General features: G+C 40.5%; 1 protein-coding gene across 5 annotated transcripts in view; it reads left to right on the forward strand.

The window, feature by feature from the left end:
• Positions 1-25,111, forward strand: part of AP1G1 (adaptor related protein complex 1 subunit gamma 1) — a 90,931-nt gene extending 65,820 nt beyond the window's left edge. For all 5 annotated transcript variants that reach the window (XM_077984501.1, XM_077984502.1, XM_028841247.2 and 2 more), the window contains 10 exons: positions 2,662-2,784; positions 3,014-3,103; positions 4,313-4,440; positions 6,610-6,714; positions 7,684-7,825; positions 8,023-8,149; positions 14,909-15,016; positions 15,146-15,306; positions 19,337-19,435; positions 20,948-25,111. In XM_077984501.1, coding sequence (XP_077840627.1) covers positions 2,662-2,784; positions 3,014-3,103; positions 4,313-4,440; positions 6,610-6,714; positions 7,684-7,825; positions 8,023-8,149; positions 14,909-15,016; positions 15,146-15,306; positions 19,337-19,435; positions 20,948-21,049 — 1,185 coding nt within the window. In that variant the 3' untranslated portion in view covers positions 21,050-25,111. The remainder of the gene's footprint in view (positions 1-2,661; positions 2,785-3,013; positions 3,104-4,312; positions 4,441-6,609; positions 6,715-7,683; positions 7,826-8,022; positions 8,150-14,908; positions 15,017-15,145; positions 15,307-19,336; positions 19,436-20,947) is intronic.
• Positions 25,112-25,828: the final 717 nt, after the last annotated feature.

A 25,828-nucleotide genomic window follows, 5' to 3' on the forward strand; every position in this document is an offset into this window, starting at 1 on the left:
TCACTTTATGGGAGTGTAGGATGATGCCATCTTTTTACTGTGCAGTTTGGTAGTATGTAGGAAAAACCTTAAATTATACCCTTTGATTAATTAATTCAATTTTTAGGACTTTAGCCTGAAAAAATAATAGGACAAGTACACAAAAATGTGTACGTAAAAGTATTCATCCTAATCTTGTTTATAGTAGGAGAAAATTTGTTGACATATGAAATTATGACTTATATGTATTTGTTGCTGTGGAATTCTCTGGGGTGTACTCACGTTTTAGTTTACTTACAATGAATTAACTTGGTAAAAGGTTAAAAGTTAATAAATTAGATTAACAAGGGGAAAAATTATAATCTAACAAAATGTAATGAACATGATGAAGAATCAGGACATATTTTCCTAGTTTTCACGAGGCTCAAAAGAAGGGAGAAGGCCGGGCGCGGTGGCTCAAGCCTGTAATCCCAGCACTTTGGGAGGCCGAGACGGGCGGATCACAAGGTCAGGAGATCGAGACCATCCTGGCTAACATGGTGAAACCCCGTCTCTACTAAAAATACAAAAAAGTAGCCGGGCGAGGTGGCGGGCGCCTGTAGTCCCAGCTACTCGGGAGGCTGAGGCAGGAGAATGGCGTAAACCCGGGAGGCGGAGCTTGCAGTGAGCTGAGATCCGGCCACTGCACTCCAGCCTGGGCGACAGAGCGAGACTCCGTCTCAAAAAAAAAAAAAAAAAAAAAAGAAGGGAGAAATGGTCACTCCTGAAGGAAAGTGTTTATAAGAATTCAAAAGCTTTTTTAATATGCCCCTGATTTTATTTTTCTAATTGACTTGTGTTCTCTTATTATGATCATGTGATTTGTTTTCTTTAGTCTGTTATGTGCTGGGTTACATTGATATTTGAATGCCTAACCAGCCTTACATACCTGGGATACATCGTCAGAGTGTATATTTTTTTTTATATATTTGTTGGGTTTGATTTGCCAATATTTTGTTATTTTTATATCTATATTCATGAGAGAGATTGGCCTATAGTTTTCTCTTATAAAGTTGTTTTTGACTCGTGTTATTTAGAAGTATTTTCTTTTAATCTCCAAATATTTTGGCATATTTTTGCAGCTGTCTTTGTGTTGCAGATTTCTAGTTTAATTCTGTGTGGTCTAAGAACATATTTTGTATGATTTATGTTCTTTGAAATTTGTTAAGATATTTTTTATGACCCAGAAGGTGGTCTTTCTTGGTTCATTGTTAAGTTTGAGAAAAATGTGTATTCTGCTGCTGTTGAATGAAGCAGTCTTATTATACATGCCCATTAGATCACCCTGATGCTTTCTTGTATTTAATGCACTCTGCTTTAGGGAAGGATGTAAATAAGCTATACTGCAAATTACCTGCTTTTTAGCTTCTCACCTTTCCTTTTGACCATTTTCCCAAAATTCTTCCTCTTTGTGTTTCTTAACCGTAGTGGTCTGATAAAACCGTGATCACCTAGCTGTTTTTTGTTTGTTTGTTTGTTTTTTCCTTTCCAAAATACACATGGTTAGGACTGGTCTCAGTCTTATAAATTAAATCTGTTGTTCTATTTAGGAATGGGAGATTGACCAAGGTTGGGTGATAAAGTTTTAAACCTTTACATCATCATCATCATCATCAGTAGTAGTAGTAGTAGTAGTAGTAGTAGTAGTAGTAGTAGTAGTGATGGAGTCTTGTTGTGTGGCCCAGGCTTGTGTCAAACTCCTGGCCTCAAGCAGTCCTCTTGCTTCAGCCTCCCAAAGTGCTGGGATTACAGGTGTGAGCCACTGTGCCCAGCCTTGCTTTTAATTTGGACAAAGAGAAAATTTTTAAAAATAAAATTTAGGCCGGGCGCGGTGGCTCAAGCCTGTAATCCCAGCACTTTGGGAGGCCGAGATGGGTGGATCACGAGGTCAGGAGATCGAGACCATCCTGGCGAACACCGTGAAACCCCGTCTCTACTAAAAAATACAAAAAACTAGCCGGGCGAGGTGGCAGGCGCCTGTAGTCCCAGCTACTCGGGAGGCTGAGGCAGGAGAATGACGTAAACCTGGGAGGCGGAGCTTGCAGTGAGCTGAGATCCGGCCACTGCACTCCAGCCCGGGCTACAGAGCGAGACTCTGTCTCAAAAAAAAAAAAATAAATAAAATAAAATTTAAAAATTTAACATATTTAAGTAAGACTTTGAAGTTTGAGCTGTTATGAACCTGAGAATTGGAACCAAATTTATCTTTGAGGGTGTTTTGTAGAATTCTTCTTTTAAAAGCAACAATAATAGCTGGGCACAGTGGCACACGCCTGTAATCCCAGCACTTTGGGAGGCCAAGGCAGGTAGATCATCTGAGGTCAGGAGTTCGAGACCAGCCTGACCAACATGGTGAAACCCCATCTCTACTAAAAATAGAAAAATTCGCCAGGCATGGTGGTGTGCACCTGTAGTCCCAGCTATTTGGGAGGCTGAGGCATGAGAATCACTTGAACCTGGGAGGTGGAGGTTGCAGTGAGCCAAGATCGCGCTTTTGTACTCCAGCCTGGGTGACAGAGCGAGACTCTGTCTCAAAAAAAGAAAGAAAGAAAGAAAAAAGAAACACACAGTAATAATAATAGCTAAACTTGTTATCATCACTGCTGTGTGTTTCTAGGGGTAATTGTCTGCATTTCCTTTTAGGCAGGAAGTTATGTTCGTGATGATGCAGTCCCCAATTTAATCCAGTTAATAACTAACAGTGTGGAGATGCATGCCTATACTGTCCAGCGCCTGTACAAAGCAATTCTTGGTGATTATTCTCAAGTAAGTACTTCATTCAGCTATTTTAGCTAAGGGATAATTTTACTCTCAAATTTTCTGGTATATTTTTCTTCTTTTTTTTTCCCCTCCTCTCTCCCCTTTGGTATGTCTTTATTTCTAATACTCTAGATATGCACAGTTTTGATCTTTATTATGAGATGACCTATTATTTGCATTAAATGACTTTGGAAAAATTGAAGTCCTTGAGAAATGTTGACTTTTCTTTTCACAGCAACCTTTGGTACAAGTGGCTGCATGGTGTATAGGTGAATATGGTGATCTTCTTGTATCTGGCCAGTGTGAAGAGGAAGAGCCTATTCAGGTACTCCTTGTCACTCTTGGTTAAGTGGGGGAAAATAGTGGTTTTGGTTATAGGAGAGTAGTGTTTAATGGGGAGTTGAGGTTGATTCCTTGAAAACTTTTTAGGCCAGGTGTGGTGGCTCATGCCCATAATCCCAGCACTTTGGGAGGCTGAGATGGAAGCATTGCTTGAGCCCAGGAGTTTGAGACCAGCCTGGGCAACATGGTGAAACTCTGTCTCTACAAAAGACACAAATATTAGCCAGGTATGATGGTATCTAGTCCTAGCTACTCAGGAGTGAGACCCTGTCTCAAAATATTTAAAAAAATATCCAACTTTTCAAAGAATCGAACTAGAATTATATTGGAAAACCTGCCAATTTTTGAAACGGAACTTATTGAGCCATTGTGAGATTTTTTTTTTTTTTTTTTTTTTTTTTTTTTTTTAAAAGACAGAGTCTCACTCTGTCACCCAAGCTGGAGTTCCGTGGCAGGATCACAACTCACTGCAGCCTTAATCTCCTGGGTTTCAAGCGATCTTCCCACCTCAGCCTCCTGAGTAGCTGGTACTATAGGCATTCACCACCATGCCTGGCTGATTCTACTTTTTATAGAGACAGGATTTCACCATGTTGCCCAGGCTGGTCTTGAACACCTGGACTCAAGCAGTCTGCCTGCCTTGGCCTCTCAAAGTGTTGAGATTAACAGACGTGAGCTACTTTGCCTGGCCCTATTGTAAGATTTTAAAACCACTTTAGACCCAACTCTCTGTCCTAGTGGACTGAATTAATTGTTTCTCTTACCTTCTGGCTGATAAACAGGAAGAAATGAGACATGTGTCTATGTTCTTATTGGCACACTGGCTTTAAAAGGGAAAATTTTAAAATTGCCCTTTTAAAAGGCAACAGCACTTAAACTCTGTATGTTTTTCTTTTCTTCTTCTGTTTCTGCCACTTGAAGTTCTAATATTGCTTCTTAGCCCCAATGGTCATTTTTCACTCTTTTTACCCTCACCTGCTCTAGTTGATAGAACCAGAGCACTTTTTTTACCCCCACCTACTCTGTTAATAGAACAGCTTGGACAGTTACCCTAGTAAAGCACATGTTGAGTTAGAGGGTTTTGTAATGGTAGGATTGTCTTTCTGGCTGCATCCACTGACTTAATACCAGATTTAGATGCTTAATCATGCTACTCATTCTTCATTGTCTTCTTTTTCCTCCTCCTCCTCAGGTAACAGAGGATGAAGTATTGGATATTTTAGAAAGTGTCCTAATCTCTAATATGTCCACCTCTGTGACACGAGGTTATGCCCTCACTGCCATTATGAAGCTTTCTACTCGATTCACTTGTACTGTAAAGTGAGTATTGAAGAAACACAGGGTGAACAGGTTTTGTAATTAAAAACAAAACAACAAAAAAAACTTGACATCCTGGAAATTTTCAAGCATAACAAAAGTAGAGGGAATAATAACACAAATTTGCATTACTTATTTCTCAACAGTCACAATGATCAATTAATAGTTAATCTTTATTCATCAGCACTTTGTTCCCTCTCATTCTTTTACTCCCTTGTGGATTATTTTGAAGCAAAAAAGTTAGGGAGTTTTGTTTGTTTGTTTGTTTGTTTGTTTGTTGAGACAGGGTCTCGCTCTCTTACCCAGGATGGAGTGCAGTGGTGCCATCATAGTTTACTGCAACCTTGAACTCCTGGGCTTAAGGGGTCTTCCTGTCTCAGCCTCCCGAGGAGCTGGGACTACAGGTGCACACAATTGTGCCTGGCTAATTTTTAAATTTTTTTTTTTTTTTTTTTTTTTTTTGAGACAGAGTCTCGCTCTGTCACCCAGGCTGGAGCGCAGTGGCCGGATCTCGGCTCACTGCAAGCTCTGCCTGCCTCCCGGGTTTACGCCATTCTCCTGCCTCAGCCTCCCGAGTAGCTGGGACTACAGGTGCCCGCCACCTCGCCCGGCTAGTTTTTTGTATTTTTCTTTTTAGTAGAGACGGGGTTTCACCATGTTAGCCAGGATGGTCTCGATCTCCTGACCTCGTGATCCGCCCGTCTCGGCCTCCCAAAGTGCTGGGATTACAGGCTTGAGCCACCGCGCCCGGCCAATTTTTTTGTAGAGAAAAAATTTTTAAATGTTTTTGTTTGTTGCCCAGGCTGGTCTTGAACTCTTAGGCTCAAGCGATTCTCCTGCCCTGGCCTCCCAAAGTGCGGGGATTACAGATGTGACCCACTCCACCTGGCCTAAAAGTTATGTTTTTAGAATGAGATTTCTAATACCTTTTTTTTTCTTTTTAAGTTGAGAATCTACTTCCCCACATAAAGGTTTTGGTTTATTTGTATTTTATATTTCATTTTGTTTGATGACAGTTTGCTCTGTTGCCCAGGCTGGAATGCAGTGGCATACGATCTCGACTCACTGCAACCTCCACCTCCAGGGTTCTAGCAATTCTCCTGCCTTAGCCTCCCGAGTAGCTGGGATTACAGGTGCGCACCACCACGCCTGGCTAATTTTTGTATTTTTTGGTGGAGATGGGGTTTCACCATTTTGGCCAGACTGGTCTCGAACTCCTGACCTTGTAATCTGGCCAAGGTTTTGGTTTTTTTTTTTTTTTTTTTTTGAGACGGAGTCTCGCTCTGTCGCCCAGGCTGGAGTGCAGTGGCCGGATCTCAGCTCACTGCAAGCTCTGCCTCCCGGGTTCACGCCATTCTCCTGCCTCAGCCTCCCGAGTAGCTGGGACTACAGGCGCCCGCCACCTTGCCCAGCTAGTTTTTTGTATTTCTTAATAGAGACGGGGTTTCACCGTGTTAGCCAGGATGGTTTCGATCTCCTGACCTCGTGATCCGCCCATCTCGGCCTGCCAAAGTGCTGGGATTAGGTTTTGGTTTTTTATATTTTGACATGTCTTAATAGGAATACAATCATGAATGTTTTGGTGATTAAATATTTTAATTCTTCTCTTTGCTATTTTGAATAAAGTAGATTCTCAGGTCAGTTTCCCATATTTAAGGCAAACTTAGTTCTTGTAGTCTTTCTGTTTTACTTTTAAATGTGAAGTCTTATAAAAAATGGTATTGAATTACTTTTAAAATTCTGAACTGGAAGAATGTGGGGTCAACATTTTGATGCTCTGACCCTTTTATAGATTAAAAATTATTTTAAAATTATCAAAGAAGAGAATGAACAGTACAGATTTTTTTTGTGGCAAAGTAATAGTTGGTACTTTTGTCTAGCAAAGTTTAGGGAGTGGCATATATATATGTTTTTTCCACACCATCATTGCTGCAGAATGGGGGCGGCATGTTTAATGGACAAAAATCTAGTGTTGCAATGAGAATAGTATCATGTGAATGTCAGATAAATGGATGAAAATGAAGTGTTTTGTTTTTGAAAAATTATATAAATTAAGAAAAGATGAGTATTTCAGTATTATAACCAGAAAATTCTGGCTTATTAAACATTATCTCTGCTTATTTGTGAATTTTCTTTTGGTTATTTGATTTTGTTTGTCATTTTATCCTATAGCCGAATTAAGAAAGTGGTTTCCATCTATGGAAGCAGCATTGATGTGGAACTCCAGCAGAGGGCAGTAGAATATAATGCACTTTTCAAGAAATATGACCACATGAGGTGAGTGAAAGAAACTAAGTAATGCGTGTATATCTTAGTATCCTGGCTAAATTGTCATGGTAATTCATAAAGAAGATTCATTCCTTGTGCTTTATTAATTGGTCCTCATATCCCTATTTAGTTCTAATTGCTTGACTGCTTCTGTTTTGTCCGTCTTCTGTTCTTCCTAGTCTCTAAAGAAATAAATTAACTCCCTTCTTTCATTCCACCTCCAACCCTTACATTTTTTTGGTATGTAAATTTTGCTTTATTTTCTATTTTATTTAGTTAAGAAGCGGGAGGCCGGGTGTGGTGGCTCACGCCTGTAATTCCAGCACTTTGGGAGGCCAACGTGGGCAGATCACGAGGTCAAGAGATTGAGACTGTCCTGGCTAACATGGTGAAACCCCATCTCTACTAAAAATACAAAAAAATTAGTTGGGCGTGGTGGCGCACGCCTGTAGTCCCAGCTACTCGGGAGGCTGAGGCAGCAGAATCATTTGAACCTGGGAAGTGGATGTTGCAATGAGCCAAGATCATGCCACTGCACTCCAGCCTGACGACAGAGTGAGACTCTGTCTCAAAAAAAAAATAGGAGTTGTATTTTTTCAAGACAAATAATCTCATTCAAATTCCATTACTGTTAACATTTTAGTGTTTGTCATCTTGTTTTCTTCTATTATGCAGTATCTTCTTGACTGTTAATACCTATGGATTTACCTTTCTTTCATCTCAATCTCCCTACCACTGAAATATATGCTTTGGGATTTAGCTGGACAGTCTGTTTATTCAAGATTTTTTTGTCTGCCCTTAATCCAGCCAGGAATTTAGGTCATGTATTCTTGTAATCTACCTTCTATTTTAGTGTGTGTGTTGGATGGGGAGGGGAGATGGAGCTCCATGCTTGGGCTCAACATAGTTAATGGTGATTATTTTGGGTGGGGAATCTAGGTTAACTGCCTAGAATTTAACCACTTCAGATTCTTCTAGGTCTGCTCTACTTGAGAGAATGCCTGTCATGGAAAAAGTGACCACAAATGGCCCTACTGAGATTGTGCAGACAAATGGAGAGACAGAACCAGCTCCACTAGAGACCAAACCGCCACCCTCTGGGCCACAGCCCACCAGCCAGGTAGCCAGCCTTTCACTTGCTCATCTGGGGCTTCTTATGATTTTATAGTCCCTTATAGCTTGTCTCTTAGCTGAGTCCTTTTAATGTTCCTGGGTTGGTTGATGATTTCCTTCCTTACTTTTACATATTGAAAGAGCTTTGCTTTAGATGTAAACTAGACAAATAATAATGAATTGAGGTGTTGTTACCTTGTTTAGGCCAATGATTTATTGGATTTGTTGGGAGGAAATGACATAACACCTGTTATTCCAACTGCACCTACAAGCAAACCATCTTCTGCTGGTGGAGAACTTCTTGATTTGCTGGGAGACATCAACCTTACAGGTGAGGCCAGTCTGGAGCTATTTAATACCTGGGAAAAGATAGAGGCCTTGGGGAAAAACTAGACTGAACCCAGACTTTCCAGCATGTGAATCATTTGAAGATGGGAGAGGCTAAATGAGAAGCAAGAATCAAATCTTCACAATATCCGGGTTATACGTTGTCATGCTAATGCTCTTAAGATAATTTATAGGGATTTCTTAAAGGCAAACTTCTAATTTGGGGTGAATAAATTATTCATAGTTTTTTAAGATAGAAACTACTTTCCCTGGCCGGGCACAGTGGCTCACGCCTGTAATCCCAGCACTTCGGGAGGCCGAGGCAGGCAGATCACCTGAGGTCAGGAGTTCCAGACCAGCCTGGCCAACATGGTGAAAGCTGTCTTTATTAAAAATACAACAATTAGCCGGGTGAGTTGGTGCATACCTATAATCCCAGCTACTCTGGAGGTTGAGGCAGGAGAATTGCTTGAACCTGAGAGATGGAGGTTGCAGTAAGCCGAGATTGCACCACTGTGTACTGCAGCCTGGGTGACAGAGCAAGACTCTGTCTCCAAAAAAAAAAACTACTTTCCCTTTCAAGCTCAAAAAATATATCCTATATCACCTTTGCTTTTAGTGTCCCAAGACATGACTTCTTCTTGGTGTCTTCCCACTCATGGTTAGTTTTCAGTAGCTGTGACCATTTGTGGAGAGATGTTAACCTACTGCCTACCTTTTATCTTACTTCCCTTCCACACTTTCTGTAATTAAAGCAACTGAAGGAGCAATCACTCATAATATTGAAACATAACTTTTCATTTGGGAATATTTTTTCTTTTGTTCATATATAACATTCATTTGTAATCGACATGTTCAGCAATATGATAAACCCGAGTCCAATACAACTTTTTTTTTATTTTTAGTTTGAGATGGAGTCTTGCTCTGTTGCGCAGGCTGGAGTGCAGTGGTGCGATCTTGGCTCACTGCAAATTCCACCTCCTGGGTTCAAGCGATTCTCCTGCCTCAGCCTCCTGAGTAGCTGGGATCACAGGCGCGCACCACCGTGCCCTCCCTAATTTTCGTATTTTTAGTAGCAATGGGGTTTCTCCATCTTGGTCAGGCTGTTCCCGAACTCCTGACCTCATGATCCACCTGCCTCGGCCTCCCAAAGTGCTGGAATTACCGACGTGAGCCACTTTGCTCGGCCTTTTTATATTTTGAGACAATCTCACTCTGTCAGCTAGACTGAAGTGCAGTGGCGTGATAGCTCACTGCAGCCTCTGCCACCCGGGTTCAAGCAGTTCTCCTGCCTTAGCCTCCTGAATAGCTGGGATTACAGGTGCCTGCTACTGCGCCTGGCTAATTTTTGTAGTTTTAGTAGAGACAGGGTTTCACCATCTAGGCCAGGCTGGTCCCAACCTCGTGGTCCACCCGCCTCAGCCTCCCAAAGTGCTGGGATTACAGGCGTGAGCCACCATGCCCAGCCCACAACTTCTGTCCTAAATTGCAGTGTAAAGTATAGCTGAAAGGTTAAAGTGCCTTTTTTTTTGTTTTTGTTTTTGTTTTTTGGAGACAGAGTCTTACTCTGTCAGCAAGGCTGGAGTGCAGTACAGTGGCACGATCTCGGCTCACTTCAAACTCTGCCTCCTGGGTTCAAGCAAACCTCCTTCCTCAGCCTCCTGAGTAACTGGGATTATAGGTGAATGCCACCACGCCCGGCTACTTTTTTGTATTTTTAGTAGAGACGGGGTTTTGCAGTCTTCTTTAAAAGGATAATGGAGAGTTAAAGCGTACCTGACCTTGAGTAAAAAATAGACATAGGATAATAAGTTGAATGGTTAGCTAAGCTCATTCCCATAGGCTGATTTTTTTTTTTTTTTTTTTTTGGAGACGGAGTCTTGCTCTGTCGCCCAGGCTAGAGTGCAGTGGCCAGATCTCAGCTCACTGCAAGCTCCGCCTCCTGGGTTTATGCCATTCTCCTGCCTCAGCCTCCCGAGTAGCTGGGACTACAGGTGCCCACCACCACGCCCGGCTAGTTTTTTGTATTTTTTTAGTAGAGACGGGGTTTCGCCATGTTAGCCAGGATGGTCTCAATCTCCTGACCTCATGATCCGCCCGTCTCGGCCTCCCAAAGTCCTGGGATTACAGGCTGGAGCCACCACACCCGGCCCTGATTTTTTTTTTCCCTAATACAGTGGAGTCACAGAGTATAGGATTTATATCTGTGTCTTAACAAAATTTCAAAGTGTTACTTGTCATGTACTTATGAATCATTTATAAATGGTCAATTTCAAATCCTCAAATGCCAAAGCTATACTGGATAACTGGCAAAGAAAAAACAACCTCATAGTTAAACCATAGCATATACTTCACCAAACATGTTAGTATTTCCATGTTAGTATATAGCCTTCATAATTATAATTTTAGGTGACTAATACTTTATCAACAAGTTTGCACTATTGTTTACTCAGTTCCTTAGTATTGGGTAGTTTGGTTTTTTTTTTTAAAAAAACAGAGCCTGGCTCTGTTGCCCAGGCTGGAGTACAGCAGTACAATCTCAGCTCACTGCAGTCTCTGCCTCCCGGGTTCAAGTGATTCTCCTGCCTCAGCCTCCCAAGTAGCTGGGATTTATTTATAGGAACGTGCCACCATGCCCAGCTAATTTTTGTATTTTTTTTAGTAGAGATGGGGTTTGCCCGTTGGCCAGGCTGGTCTTGAACTCGTGACCTCAGATGATCCGCCTGCATTGGCCTCCCAAAGTGCTGGGATTACAGGCATGACTCACCGCGCCTGGCCAGTATGGGGTATTTTGTTTCTAGATTTTTCTTACCTAGCGGCCTCAACAAATATTACATCAATTTGTTCTTATGTTGGATTAATTTCGTAGACTAAGTGACTTAGTCCTTCTGAATCTGGTTAAAATTAGGATGATTAATACTTACTGCATAAAGTATTTGTGAGGCCCATTGACCTATTCAGTGCATGATACATAGTAGTCACTTGGTAAATATTAGTTTACCTTTTCCTCAATTTATATGTTTAACTGCATAGTCATAAGCATTGTATATTATTATTATTATTATTATTTTTTTTTTTTTTTTTGAGACAGAGTCTCGCTTAGTCGCCCAGGCTGGAGTGCAATGGCGCGATCTCGGCTCACTGCAAGCTCCGCCTCCCGGGTTCACGCCATTCTCCTGCCTCAGCCTCCCGAGTAGCTGGGACTACAGGCGCCCGCCGCCTCGCCCGGCTAATTTTTTGCATTTTTAGTAGAGACGGGGTTTCACCGTGTTAGCCAGGATGGTCTCGATCTCCTGACCTCGTGATCCGCCTGCCTCGGCCTCCCAAAGTGCTGGGATTACAGGCGTGAGCCACCGCGCCCGGCCGTATATTATTATTTTTAAAAGCCCTATTGGGTGAAAATTTGGTCTTATGTTTTATTTTTATTATTATTTTTTAAATTTTGTAGCCCTCTGCCGGAGTTGGCCAGCAGGGAGGGACCCTATTATTTTTTGATCACAGGGAATGTTTATTCACATATTTGTATTATAGATGAGGTTCCTTTCTGAACATTCTCCTTGTATCCTTAACTCATTTATTGTGGAGTCTTTTCTTTTTGTTCCTACTTTCTTGTTTTCCTAGTGTTATATGTTAAAGCAGAATGATAAAATATTAAAAAGTCTGGGTTTTCTTTCCTTATTCATAATGTGTTTTAAAGATGTTTTTCCACTTTTTACATTAAATTTAAAAATTTTGAATTCTAGATCTCTTAATTTATCATTACAGTTTTACACCATTATATAGAAATTTAAGTCAGTAGAAACTCAGAAGTAGATTTAGCATGTGTTTTAAAAGGATTTGGAGCAGTTTCTGCTTTTCTCCCGAACTACCTTGCTATACTTTTACAGGACCAAAAAAGGTGAAAATTTGAGGTAGTTGGGGACCTATATGCTGCCTGTATATCTTGAGTAGCCTCTGATTTTCCATGAGAACACATTTCTAAAATAGTTTTGAAAATGGGAATTGGGGAAAATTTTCTCGATTAGATTTTTTAGACTAGGAGAACCATAGGAGTATTTGTTTGTCTACTTCATTGGTAATCTGCTGGACTGCACAAATGGTGTTTGCATTTATTTTAGCTTCTTGTGCGTGCTTAGCCATCTGCATTTCTATTTTCTTTGCTAATTTTTAGTATGTCATTTACTTTTTTTTTGTTTTTGAGACAGTGTCTTGCTCTGTCACCCAGGCTGGAGTGCAATGGCGTGATCTCAGCTCACTGCACCCTTCACCTCCCAGGTTCAAGCCATTCTCCTGCCTCAGCCTCCCGAGTGGCTGGGACTACACGCGCGTGCCACCACACCCGGCTAATTTTTGTATTTTTAGTAGAGACGCTATGTTGGCCAGGCTGGTCTCAAACTCCTGACCTGATTACAGGCATGAGCCACCACGCCCAGCCTGTCATTTACTTTTCTAGTGTTCTTTAGTATCTTTTTTCCCCCTCATTCTTGCTGTCAGTTTCTTAAAAAAAAAAGATGATATTCTAGCCTTCCTTTATTTCATTGTGTTAATGCTTTTGTAAATGGCATATTTTCAGTTAATTTCACAAGTAGTTTGAAATCTATTTAAATATAAAATACATTCTGGCTGGGCGTGGTGGCTCAAGCCTGTAATCCCAGCACTTTGGGAGGCCGAGACGGGCGGATCATGAAGTCAGGAGATTGAGACCATCCTGGCTAACATGGTGAAACCCCGTCTCTACTAAAAAGAATACAAAAAACTAGCCGGACGAGGTGGCGGGTGCCTGTAGTCCCAGCTACTCGGGAGGCTGAGGCAGGAGAATGGCGTGAACCCGGGAGGCGGAGCTTGCAGTGAGCCCAGATAGCGCCACTGCACTCCAGCCTGGGCGACAGAGCGAGACTCCGTCTCAAAAAAAAAAAAAAAAAAAAAAAATATATATATATATATATATATATATATATATAAAAATACATTCTCTTACTTTTACTGTATTTTCTTATGCTGCTGCTTCGAATCTTGATTTCCCCCATGTTCTATGAATTATCTTCTATTGTGTGATTGTCAAGTTGTTCTTACTTGGAAAGATTAAATAAGAATGGTAATCTATTTCTTTTTCCCACCCCACTTTATACCACCCCTCACAGAGGGGTGTGTGTGTGTGTGTGTGTGTGTGTGTGTGTGTTAAAATTTGTTATACAGCATTTAACATCTACAAAATTCAATGAGTGTTTTGATCTACCTAGTTTGTAAAATAAAATATTAAGAGGGTTGATGTTCGTTGTGTATTTCCCTCTCATCCCATTTCTTTTTGATTCCAGAGGTAACTACTGTCTATCCTAAAGTAATGTTTAACATTGGTGTTTGCCATTCCTGTGCATTTCTTGATATAGTACATAGTATTGTTTTGCCAGTTTTTATCTTTTTAGACATGGTATCCAACTGAATGTGTTCTTTTCTGCACCTTTTTTTGCTAAACATTGTAATTGTGAGAATGAGTTATGAATAATCCATGTTAAGTGTATTTCTAGGGAACTCACTTTTTACTGTTGTACATGTGTAGTATTTTAGTATATCAATATATCAGTTTATTTATTCATTATCAAGATGATATTTTGGTTGTTTACAGTATTTCACCATTAGAAGTGTTCCTGCTATAAATGCTTTTGGATGTATCTCCTAGTGAACACATGCAAGAATTAATTAAAAGCATTCCTAAGAAGGGGTAATGGGTTCTCAACTGGGGAAGATTGTGCCCTCCAGAGGTTGGCAGTGTCAAAAGATATTTTTGGTTGTTACAACTGGGAGGATGCTACTGTCTAATGCATAAAAGCCCAGGGATGCTACTTAATATCCTACAATAAACAAGGCAGCCCCCTACAACAAAGAATTAGGAAGCCTAAAAGCTGTTACTGTCAAGGTTGAGAAACCTCAGTTTAAGGATATACTGATGTTCAGCTCTACTGCTGCCAAATTACTCTTTAGATTGGTTGTGCCAGTTTACCTTCCTATAGCAGAGCTTAAAATTTCCCATTGTTCCATGTTCTTGCCAACATCTGGAATTATCAGGTATCGAAATTTTCACCATTCTGATAGACATGAGGTAGTATCTCACTATAATTTTAAATTCCACTTCCATCATTACTGGTAAAATTGAGCATATTTTTGTAAGATTCCCTTTTCATTCAGGTTTCCTTTTTTGTGACTTGCTTGTTTTTATATTTTGACACTTTTAAATTGGCTTATCCATTTCTTATTGGTTTATAGAAGACAGTATCATTTGGATACTTATAGCAAACGTTTTCTCACGTCTGTGGGCTCTCTCTCTTTACCTTTTTTTTTTTTTTTTTTGGTGACAGGGTCTTGCTGTGTCCCCCAGGCTGGAGTACAGTGGTACAATCACAGCTTACTGCAGCCTCAACTTTTCCGGCTCCAGTGATCCTCCCACTGCAGTCTCTCAAGTAGCTGGGACTACAGGCGCACACCACCATGCCCGGCTAATTTTTGTATTTATTTATTTTTTTTGTAGAGACAGGGTCTTGCCATGTTGCTCAGACTGTACTTTTTCTTACAGTATTTTTTAATAAACAGAAGTTGCTGTTTTAAAGTACTTGAGTTTTTAGTTCTTTCTCTTTGTGGTCTGTGCTTTTTGCATCTTGTTTAAGGAATCTTTTCCTCAACCTGAGATTGAAGTAATTTTCCCTATAATTTCTTGATAAGCTTTGTCATGCTCTCTAAGGTTAACTTTCCATTGAAATATTTCCTTTAGGTGCTCCAGCTGCTGCTCCTGCCCCTGCCTCAGTCCCACAGATATCCCAGCCCCCCTTCTTGTTGGATGGGCTTTCATCACAGCCTCTCTTCAATGATATTGCTGCAGGTACGATGACTGTTGTTACCATCATTACATGGAGCACTGAGTAATGAGGTGGTTATTAAGAAAAAGAAGTAATAATTCTGCAAGCGTTAGGCTGACTACAATAAGACTTATCACCCTGTACTTTCTCAGGCATCCCCTCCATCACAGCATACAGTAAGAATGGCTTGAAGATAGAATTCACCTTTGAACGGTCGAATACCAACCCCAGTGTAACAGTGATAACGATACAGGCCTCCAACAGCACAGAGCTAGATATGACGGACTTTGTTTTCCAAGCTGCAGTACCAAAGGTACTACAATGTGTTCTTTAGATGTTTCCTTTGATTAAAGATTGGCTGATTTTTTTTTCATGTGTTTGGTAAAGGATATGTTTTAATTTTTACAGACTTAATTCAAACTAACAATAAGTTACCTATGGTTCATGGAAGCATATCATTTTTAGTGAATAATTTTTACTAGGTTACAAGTATTCTGATGGTTAGTATTGTAGGATAAAGAAAAACAATTCTAATACTAGTGAGAGCAGAATTCTACGAGGTGATCAGTTAATGCTCAGGGCATTGAGGATAGGTTAGGCTTTAGTAATACAGTGTTAAAGGCCTAAAAACGTAAAATCTGGCATAGGATGAAAGTAAAGTAAGATGAGAGACTTTGTCTATCTGGTATTATCTTCTAGTCAACCAGATCAGAATTGAAATTTTTTGTGTCTTGATACATAAGTGAGAGAAACATTCCTCCTTCATTAACATCCAATTTATTATAGATATAGTAACTGTTCTTGTGAATCAAAGTTTGGTTTACACCAAATTTTAGTTTAAGGATATTTATGTTCATTTCTCAGTAGTGAAAAGTCTTGAAGCCGGGTGCAGTGCCTCACGGCTGTAATCCCAGTACTTTGGGAGGCTGAGGCAGGCAGATCACTTGAGATCGGGAGTTTGAGAACCTGGCCGTGGTGAAACTCTTGTCTCTACTAAGAGTACAAAAAAAAAATTAGCCGGGCATGGTGGCGGGTTCCTCTAATCCTAACTACTCGGGAGGCTGATGAAGCAGGAGAATCGCTGGAACCCAGGAGGCTGAGGATGCAGTGAGGTGAGATTATTATGCCACTGCACTCCAGCCTAGGTGACAGAGCGAGACTCCATCTCAAAAGAAACAAAGAATTCTGAATAAAGAAAAGTTGAGAATGAGGAGTGGGTAGTTTTTCTTGAAAAGATGAGACAGTAAGTATTTTAGGCTGCTATCTGGTCTTTATTGGTACTCAGTTCTTCTCTTATAGTACAGAAACAGCTGTAGATGACATATAAATGAATGAACATAGTTCTGTTCCAATAAAATGTTATTTGCAAAATCAAATGTTGGGCCAGTCTTGGCCAATGGGCCATAGTTTGCCAACCACTGGTTTAGACTGTGCTAACCTAATCTTGGCAGTGGCATGTGAAATACGGCATTTAGACATTCTGACAACACACTTTTGGAAACTGAGGATGTTTTGTTTGTGGGTACTGCTAATTTGCAGTCTTTTTTTATTTTTTCCCCATCCTTTGACTCTCATGCAACCTTCTTTGCTTACACTTTGTAGAAGTCAGAATAATTTAGATGTTTAAGAAGCAGTTAGCTGGACACGGTGGCTCACACCTGTAATCCCAGCAATTTGGGAGGCTGAGGAGGGTGGATTGCTTGAACTCAGGAGTTTGAGACCAGCCTGGGCAACATGGTGAAACCCCATCTCTACCAAAAATACGAAAAATTAGCCAGGCGCGATGGTGTATGCCTGTGGTCTCAGCTACTCAGGAGGCTGAGGTGGCAGAATCACTTGAATCCAGGAGGTGGAAGTGGCAGTGAGCCAAGATCGTGCCACTGCACTTTAGCCTGGGTGATAGAGTGAGACCCTGTCAAAAAAAAAGAAGAAAAAAAAAGGGGGAGCAGTAGTGTCAAGTGGAAAGACCACTAATGAACTCTAGAGCCATTCTGTTTAGATTTCAATACTAGTTGTATGACATGAAGAAGTCACTGAACCTCCATGCCTTGGTGTCTTCATTTGCAAAGAGGGTGGTGATAAAGATAGCCACTTCCTAAGGTTGCTTAAAGGAATAAACAAGTTTTTTGAATTAGGCACTGTTTGAAGCACTTTTCATCTGTTCAGTGCTCAGTATATTTACGTTCTGCAACTTAAGTTTTATACTTGTTACTTTAGGCTGCTGCTCCAGTGACTTATCACCTCTGCTATTAAACCATGACCTTATTTTTGGTGGTGTACTGTATAGTGCAGCATGATAATGTATTTTCAACTTAAAATATCATATTTTATAGGTTCTACTATGTACTATTTTTGTGTTTTAATGTTTCTGAAATTGGGGTACATTTTAAAATTGATATCTTGTCATAATTCAATGGGCAGCATGTTTTCTATCTCAGTGGTACATAAAATAATGGTGTGAATTACAATTGATGGTATCTTAACATTTAATGAAATGTAGTAATGAATAATATTTTAGCTTACATAATTTAATGTGGCAGTAGAATTATGAATAAGACCCAATATTTTTATAATTTTATATGTGTATATATATAATTTTTTTTTCCTTTTTTCTTTTTTTTGAGATGAAGTCTTGCTCTGTCACCCAGGCTGGAGTGCAGTGGCCGGATCTCAGCTCACTGCAAGCTCCGCCTCCCGGGTTTACGCCATTCTCCTGCCTCAGCCTCCCGAGTAGCTGGGACTACAGGCGCCCACCACCTCGCCTGGCTAGTTTTTTTGTATTTTTTAGTAGAGACAGGGTTTCACCGGGTTAGCCAGGATGGTCTCGATCTCCTGACCTTGTGATCCGCCCGTCTCGGCCTCCCAAAGTCCTGAGATTACAGGCTTGAGCCACTGCGCCCAGCCTTTTTTTTTTTTTTTTTTTTTTTTTTTTTTTTTTTGAGATGGAGTCTCACTCTGTCACCCAGGCAACCTCCGCCTCCTGGGTTCAAGCAAATCTCTTGCCTCAGCCTCCTGAGTAGCTGGGATTACAGGCAGGCGCCACCATACCCGGCTAATTTTTGTATTTTTAGTAGAGATGTGGTTTCGCCATGTTGACCAGACTAATCTAGATCTCCTGACCTCAGGTGATCTGCCTGCCTCGGCCTTCCAAAGTGCTGGGAATACCGTGCCCAGCCCCCAGTGTAATATATCTGTACGTTGAGAGTGAATCTTCACTCTTATAACTTTTGGCCCTAGAGAAGACTAGTGTCTCTCTCTCTGTCTCTTAAATATTTTAAAAGTTTAATCTACTTTTAGGAAAGATTTTCAAATTCTAGTTTATAGAATAGCTACATAGTACAGTATGGTTTACCTAGCTTGCCCTATATAGCACTTTTTTTTTTTTTTTTTTGAGACGGAGTCTTGCTTGTTGCCCAGGCTGGAGTGCAGTGGCATAATCTTGGCTCACTACAATATCCGCCTCCTGGGTTCAGGCGATTCTCCTGCCTCAGCCTCCCAAGTAGCTGGGACTACAGGCATGTGCCACCATGCTCAGCTAATTTTTATATTTTTAGTACAGACGGGGTTTCACTGTGTTGGCCAGGCTGGTCTCGAACTCCTGATCTCGTTATCCACCAGCCTTGACCTCCCAAAGTGCTGGGATTACAGGCGTGAGCCACCGTGCCCGGCCAGCACTTTCATCTCTTATTTCTATAAGTAAGCAAATAAACCCTACCAGCATTCAACAAAGTAATAGTGTTTGGCTTATCTAGGTCTTTTGCTGTATAGGCTGGTTCTGCAAGTCTTTCCTTTCCTCTGTCATGTGGAGAGGAGGCTCTGACACATTCTAGATTATGCAGGCTTTAAAAAACAAAAGTTCAAGTCTCTGGGTCCCAGTCATCCAATCACACAAAAGTTTAAAAGCTCATAGTTGGTGACCCGTATGTTGGTTTGCTATTTTTGGAAAGCTTTTCTTTTGGTTTCTTTCTGCCGGTTTTTTAAGCCAAAAGCACCCATATTTTACTTGCATAGTTGAACAGTTACCATTAAGTGAAGTTGCCAGAACAAGAATTGGTCAGCTTCTGAAAAGAGGTAGGCTAAAATTCCTTCTGCCAGAAAGGAGAATGTGGTTTATTGCTAGTGGTCATGATCAAAGAACTGAACAGTGGATTTTTACAAATACCACAGTGAGTCAGTTCACGTGCTGTGAATTCCTGATATCTAGAAAACAAGTAGTAGGCAAAACTTAGTAGTAGTGAAATCTGTTACATGACCCATCATCTGGCTGTCTAAATGTTTTTTGATATCTCTGACCTAGCATTGTGTGTTTCTTTTTCTGAAGAGTGCCCTTTGTTCCCCCCTAGACATTCCAGCTGCAGCTTTTGTCTCCTAGCAGCAGCATTGTCCCAGCATTTAACACGGGGACCATCACACAAGTCATTAAAGTTCTGAACCCTCAGAAGGTGAGTAGCACATTTGTAGCCAGTATCTGAGCTGAAGTATAAGCATATTTCCTGAAATAAAATTCTGCTTTGTTTCTTTTTTCTGACTCATAGTTAGAGAAGAGATCAATGAAAATGCCTGGTCTAACTTCCTTGCTCTTTTGTAAATAACAAATGGAACCCAGAGCCATCGGGTGGCTTAGTGGCATCTTATTAAAATGCAGCTTCAAAAAAAGCTAGATTAAAGGTCTAGTTTTGGGGGGTAGGGGAGAAGCTTAGACATTTTAATTTATACACAAGTTGAAATCTGAGGTAAGAGCATTTGTTGAAACCAAATATCTACATTTACTGCTACAGTTATTAAGAATGAATAGCAAAAATGGAGGCATTTTAAATGAAGCAGCCAAATGAAAAATAGCTTTAGAAACTGAAATTAAGCAATATTTTTATTATCTCAAAGAAATAAACTCACCTTAATAGTAATCAGTTGGTTTTCAGTTTTTGAAAATGGTTCAGAGAATTTCTTTAATAGAGCTCTACTAGTTGCTCATAAATAACAGTATACTTTCCTTCTCTTGTAACACTTGCCCTTCCTCTGCTATTCACTATATTTTGAGCATCTGCCTCTATAGTACAAGCACAAATTCCTTTGACCATCTGAGAGTAAAACATTTCTTAGTGCATTTGTATTTGAAATCTGCCACATAAAGTAAAAAGTACCTAATTGAGTTCTCTTAAAACTACTGCTGTTACCTGTGAGTTAAGTCATTTTTAAACATTTTATGCCTTAGGAACAAAAGGCATATTCACATTTACTGTAGGTTTTTCAGACAAAGCAACAGTATATCTGAATGGAGAGCATACGATGAGTATATGTTCATCTCATTTTTTAAGAGACTTGTATACAAGGTTTGAATCTTTTTGAAAAGGACTCAGCAAAATGTTATGTGGAAAATGCTCCACAGTGGCTCACGCCTGTATTCCCAGCACTGTAGGAGGCTGAGGCGGCTGTATCACCTGAGGTCAGGAGTTCGAGACCAGTCTGGCCAACATGGTGAAACCCCGTCTCTACTAAAAATAAAAATATTAGCTTGGCGTGGTGGCAGGCGCCTGTAATCCCAGCTACTCTGGAGGCTGAGGCAGGAGAATTGCTTGAATTCGGGAGGCAGGGGTTGCAGTGAGCCAAGATCATGCCACTACACTGCAGCTTGGGCAATAAGAGCAAAACCCTGTTTCCAAAAGAAAAGAAAAATGTTCCTGAGGGGTTCTGTCCTTTTAATGCAGTTCAAGGATTAAAGCTAACCACGTGTTCTGGAGATGCGCTTTCTCTACTTGGTGGCATGATGTTGTTAGCTTCTTGACTGAAGCCTAGAGTACTGGGTGTTTTTTGTTGTTGTTTGCCTGTGTGTCATTCTTAACAGACAGCTTTACTTCAAGTTTTGACCTCTAAGATTAAAAGTCTATTTGTGGACTGGACAGATGCTGGAGATTTTATCTCAATATATAATTTGCACTTCTCTTTTCCCCTTATAGCAACAGCTGCGAATGCGGATCAAGCTCACATATAATCACAAGGGCTCAGCAATGCAAGATCTAGCAGAGGTGAACAACTTTCCCCCTCAGTCCTGGCAATGAGGGTTTGGCACCATTCTCATTCTTATCCCACTCAATCAAAGGAACTCTGGGAAGGCGGTTGTGATTGCTGGCAAGTCCCCCCAACTGTACCACGGGCATGAGGAGCTGAAGAGAACTGCTGAGGAGGATTTTCCTAAAGTTACTGCTGACCTTGAAGCATTGTTAAAGACTAATGTCCTCTCCTCCACTGTTGAGGCTGGCTGCTTCTGGAGGCTACTTTGCACTCTTCCTCTTCTTCTCCTTTTTCCGCACTGCTCCACCCCTCCCACATTTACAGCCAGAATCAACATTCCCTGGGCCCCTGAGGAAATAAGCAGCTGGTCTGGAGGAGAGGACTGCAATCCATGGCGAAAAACACTCACTTTGTCTCTGCAGCAAAGAGTTGCCCCTTCTTTCTACTGTTGTTTCTCTGTGGACTGGGCAAGGTGGGGTATTTATTCCTCACTAGCTGGGTTACCATCTTCAGGCGCTTTCAACATCTGGTATTTGGAATGGAAATGTAATAATGGACATTAGGGAGCCCTGCCTTTTTCTACTGGTTCCCCCAATGTTTGAAAGAGGCATTAGGCTCCTGGTAGCCTATTCTGTGCATTGCTGTATACACACAGACACACACATGTATGTTTGTTATCAAGAACTGGTCAGACCTTGCGAGTTTTTGTAAACACTGGACAGATGGAGTTAAAAAGAGCTTTTGTTGAGATTTGGCATGAAGGATATGGTGCTCTATTTGTAATAGAAACTTCCAAGGCTCTTCCAGCTCCCCTTTCGCTCCATTCTTTAGCTGTAGTCATGAATAGTTTCCATGATATTCAAAACTGATTCCCTTTAAAGTACAAAATGGTCACCTTCTAAAAGATATATTCATAGTTATTAATGACCCTGTTCCCACCGCAAATTTTAAAGTGCTCCTAAACCCATAACTTGCCTGTTTGAACTATGGTAATGGGTGGAAGAGGAGTTCACCAGTTTTAAAGATCAGACTCTGTATCAAAAGTACCTTTGCCCTTAGGAAGAGTGAGTATTGGAGTCATCTATTACTCCAAACCTCCCTTTTTATTTCCTGAGCCTGGCTTGGACCTTGGCATTCCGTTTGAATTCCTTCTAACTGGAACATTTGTGTTGTATCTGTAACACTGGCACTGAAATAAAGACCACACGGTTAAAGAAATCTTTCCTATATTGTACTTTATGGTGTTGGAGTGAAGCCTTGTAGCTTCCATACCCCTATGTCAGAGGAGGTCTTACGGACACCATAGGGTAGGAATAACCTTTCGTCAGTCTGAGAAATTGGTCTCTTTTAAAAGACAAATCTCATGAGTATCCACATCAAAGACTTGAGCTTTTTAAACTAGTGAGAGTGCCAAGTGCTTTTAAGAAAGGACCCATGTGTTATCAAACTTTGAAATTGAGTAGCTGGAGTGAAGTAGAGGTGACTTTCTCTGTGGTACACGTTGAATGTACTATGTACGTTCAAGTATTCAGGCGCCGTGTCTTATATACTGAAGAAAGAAAAAGTGAGGCCCACCTTGCACTTAACAATGTTTGCAATTGTTACTGTATTGAATACAGTATAATGACTACTATGGCTTCAATCTTAAACCTGGAAACAAATATCCTTTTTTTTCCTCTTCATTTCACCAAGCCTTTACTTAAAATCTTCAGTATCTTGTCAAATCTAGCTCTGTATCAGATGCTGGACTATTCCTAACATTTGACAAACTGGAGTTGAACTAAAGGCTCCACAGGGGAAAGTTCCTGGTCTTATTAGGATGTATGAGCAAGATCTGCTAAAACTTACTCCAGTGGGTAAATGGTTGACCGAGTCAAGAACAGGATATTAATCTCCTGCATAGTTTTCAGTAATGTAAGTGTGGACTAGTGCATATTTCAGACAACTGCTCTGCCTGTGCAATGAAAAATAGCCTTTAAGGGTTTCTTTGCAGACTGATTTCATTGGATGGATACTTAATGCTGTGAAACATGATAGGATTAACATAATGTTGGTGGATTTCTTGAATAGAATTTGTCTTAACATTCCTCTTTGTGTAGAGGCTTTATTTTCTCTCTTATATTTGTAGCTAACCAGCTCAGGTTTTTTTATTTGAACTGGGTTGAATTTCTGAAGAAATCTGTTCAAGACCATGCTATAAGACACTGTCAGCTAATGGAGCTGGGAAGGGTCTACTCTGCTGACAAAGCATTTCCTTGGGTGATCATAGTTTTGAGGTAGAGTTTATGATCATTCATAGCTTTGTCTAGAAGGAGTAAAATATCATGGCCTTAACACAAAGGGTGCTGCGTAGAATATGAATTGATTTTGGAATCTGAACACAAGCACCATACTGAAGGACAAGCAGCCAAATAACTGCCTAGGATACTGATGGTTGTGAAGACTGTTTCAAATGATTGGATCTTTGAAAGCTTCAGCGTGCCTTAGTTTCTAGGATCAGAATTAGTTTTCCTCTCACTTGGCCTTGCAGCTAAATGGAGAAATGTTTCAATTTCTGTGAATACTTGCACATTTCAATAATTCCTTTCCCGAGTATAACCACTCAAGGGGGAGCAAATTGGGATGGATTTACAGCTTCAGAGGCATTGTGAGGAAGGAGCATTTTCCAAGGCTGTTTTAATAACCCTGGGGTGATAAGCAGTGAGCCCTCACACACTTACTTTGACAATTTCACATGCACTTGTACCTCATTATTTCCTTTTTCAAGAGTCGATTTATTCTAGTCTCTGCCCCATCCCGGGGAATCCTAAGGGAGAATTAATTCATCTAAGTAATCTCAAAAAACTGTAGGAAGGGTGCTTTCCCAGAGAAGCTTCTCCCATAGTGCTTTGGTGCTGTTTCCTTGAGGTGGTTTGGACAGTCATGGAAGTTTTAGGCTGTGCATAGTGATCATCTGTTAATTTTAAGGTCTTTCTCATTTAAACATTCCTCAGTGTAACATTTGGGAGGGGATTCTTTCCTCTTGCTGGTTTAAAGGTGTGATTCGTACTCCTTGTTTGTCCCATTCATATATGAAAATAGACTTTTAAAACTGTCCAACACTAATGATTTCTATAACATGCTTCCCATTTTTTTTATGTCGTAGAAGAGATTGGAAGTTAGGGAGTACTGCTTTCAAGGTTCAACTTCATTGTCTTCTGCATTGGAAAATATTTGGGCCATGAGAACTAGGGGAAAGGAGTTTGAATGTGTATATTTTTTTCTAGTGAATGTATTTTAACCACAGTGTCCTAAACTGAGAAAGCTAGAGAGGAAAAAGTGGGTGTTCATGAACTTTGCGGTTGGGAGAGTGGTTTTACATGTCTGTGTATTCATGACTTTGGGAGTGGGGAGGATCATTGGAGAGAGAATTGCACAGAAAGTCCTGAAGTTTAAAACACTTTTGACCAGCTTTGGCTCGGGAGAGGGGGGCTGCGTATAGAACTGGAAGTGAATAACTTTTTCAAGCAATAGCAGTGAGTGGGTCCCATTGACAGGGTTCCAGGACCTGGAACACTTTAACAGAAGGAAATGCTGAAGCAGCTTGCACAGTTGCTTTACAAACTTCCAAGACGCTGATTCTGGCTTCAAGATGGAGCATTGGAGTTGGTTTTTTGTTTTTTGTTTTTTTTTCTTCCTCAAAGAACCTGCGGTTGCGCTTTGTGTGTTTTGTTTTTGTTTTTGGTTTCTATTTGGGGGCCCCATGGGAAAGAGCTTCTGAGCTCTTTCCTTTATGAACTCCCACTGTGTTCCTATAAAGTCCCTTTTCTTTCATAGTGTTGTAAGTTACATTTTCATTATGCCCCATCACATCTTCTTTACTGTAAAAATATTAAGAAGCTGTTTCCAAGTGGGACAGCTAATGAAGCTCTAATTATTGCAGACATATTTTTGAGATGTAAAAAAAAAATTTAAAATTAAATGATAAGTCTTAGAGGCGAGTGAGGAATAAAATGGATGTAAACATTTACATGGGATGCATTAGAATTCTGCTGTGTGTATTGTCTTTTGGTTGAAACAAATTATGAACAGTGACTAATAATAAAAAGTCAATACTCAATGATTTAAAATTTGCTTCCTTGCTTCTTACAATTGGATTAGAAGACTTAGATGAATTCTTATTCCAGAGGTTGAGCTAAACTTACTGACTTGTTAGTATTCCTTTTACACATAAGTCTCACCAAGAGACGAATTTGAAACACTTCAAAACTTGTGGTAGTTGGGCACGGTGGCTCACGCCTGTGATCCCAGCAGTTTGGGAGGCCGAGGCCGGTGGATCACCTGAGGTTGGGAGTTCGAGACCAGCCTGACCAACATGGAGAAACCCTGTCTCTAGTAAAAATACAAAGTTAGCTGGGCGTGGCGGCGCATGCCTGTAATCCCAGCTACTCGGGAGGCTGAGGCAGGAGAATTGCTTGAACTTGGGAGGTGGAGGCTACGATAAGTTGAGATCATGCCATTGCACTTTAGCCTGGGGTGACGAGTGAAACTTGGTCTCAAAAACAACAACAACAACAAAAAACTTGTGTTATAGACAGTGAAAAAGTCCTAAGTGCAATTGGACATTTTAACTATAATATGATTAATTTCATGCTTAATCTTCTATGCAGGTGAACTCTCAAGGCAGAGAAATAAAGATGAAATGTATATTAAGGGTGGTTTGGGTTTTATTTATAAGCTGTTTTTTGTAAATTGTTCATGTGTATCTGTGACTGGGCAGAGGAAGGCTTGACCAGTCAAAATGAGCTATATTTCATGGTCTTTTATATGAACTATGTATTTTGTAT

Source organism: Macaca mulatta, chromosome 20 (genome assembly GCF_049350105.2).
Source record: "Macaca mulatta isolate MMU2019108-1 chromosome 20, T2T-MMU8v2.0, whole genome shotgun sequence".
NCBI lineage: Eukaryota > Metazoa > Chordata > Mammalia > Primates > Cercopithecidae > Macaca > Macaca mulatta.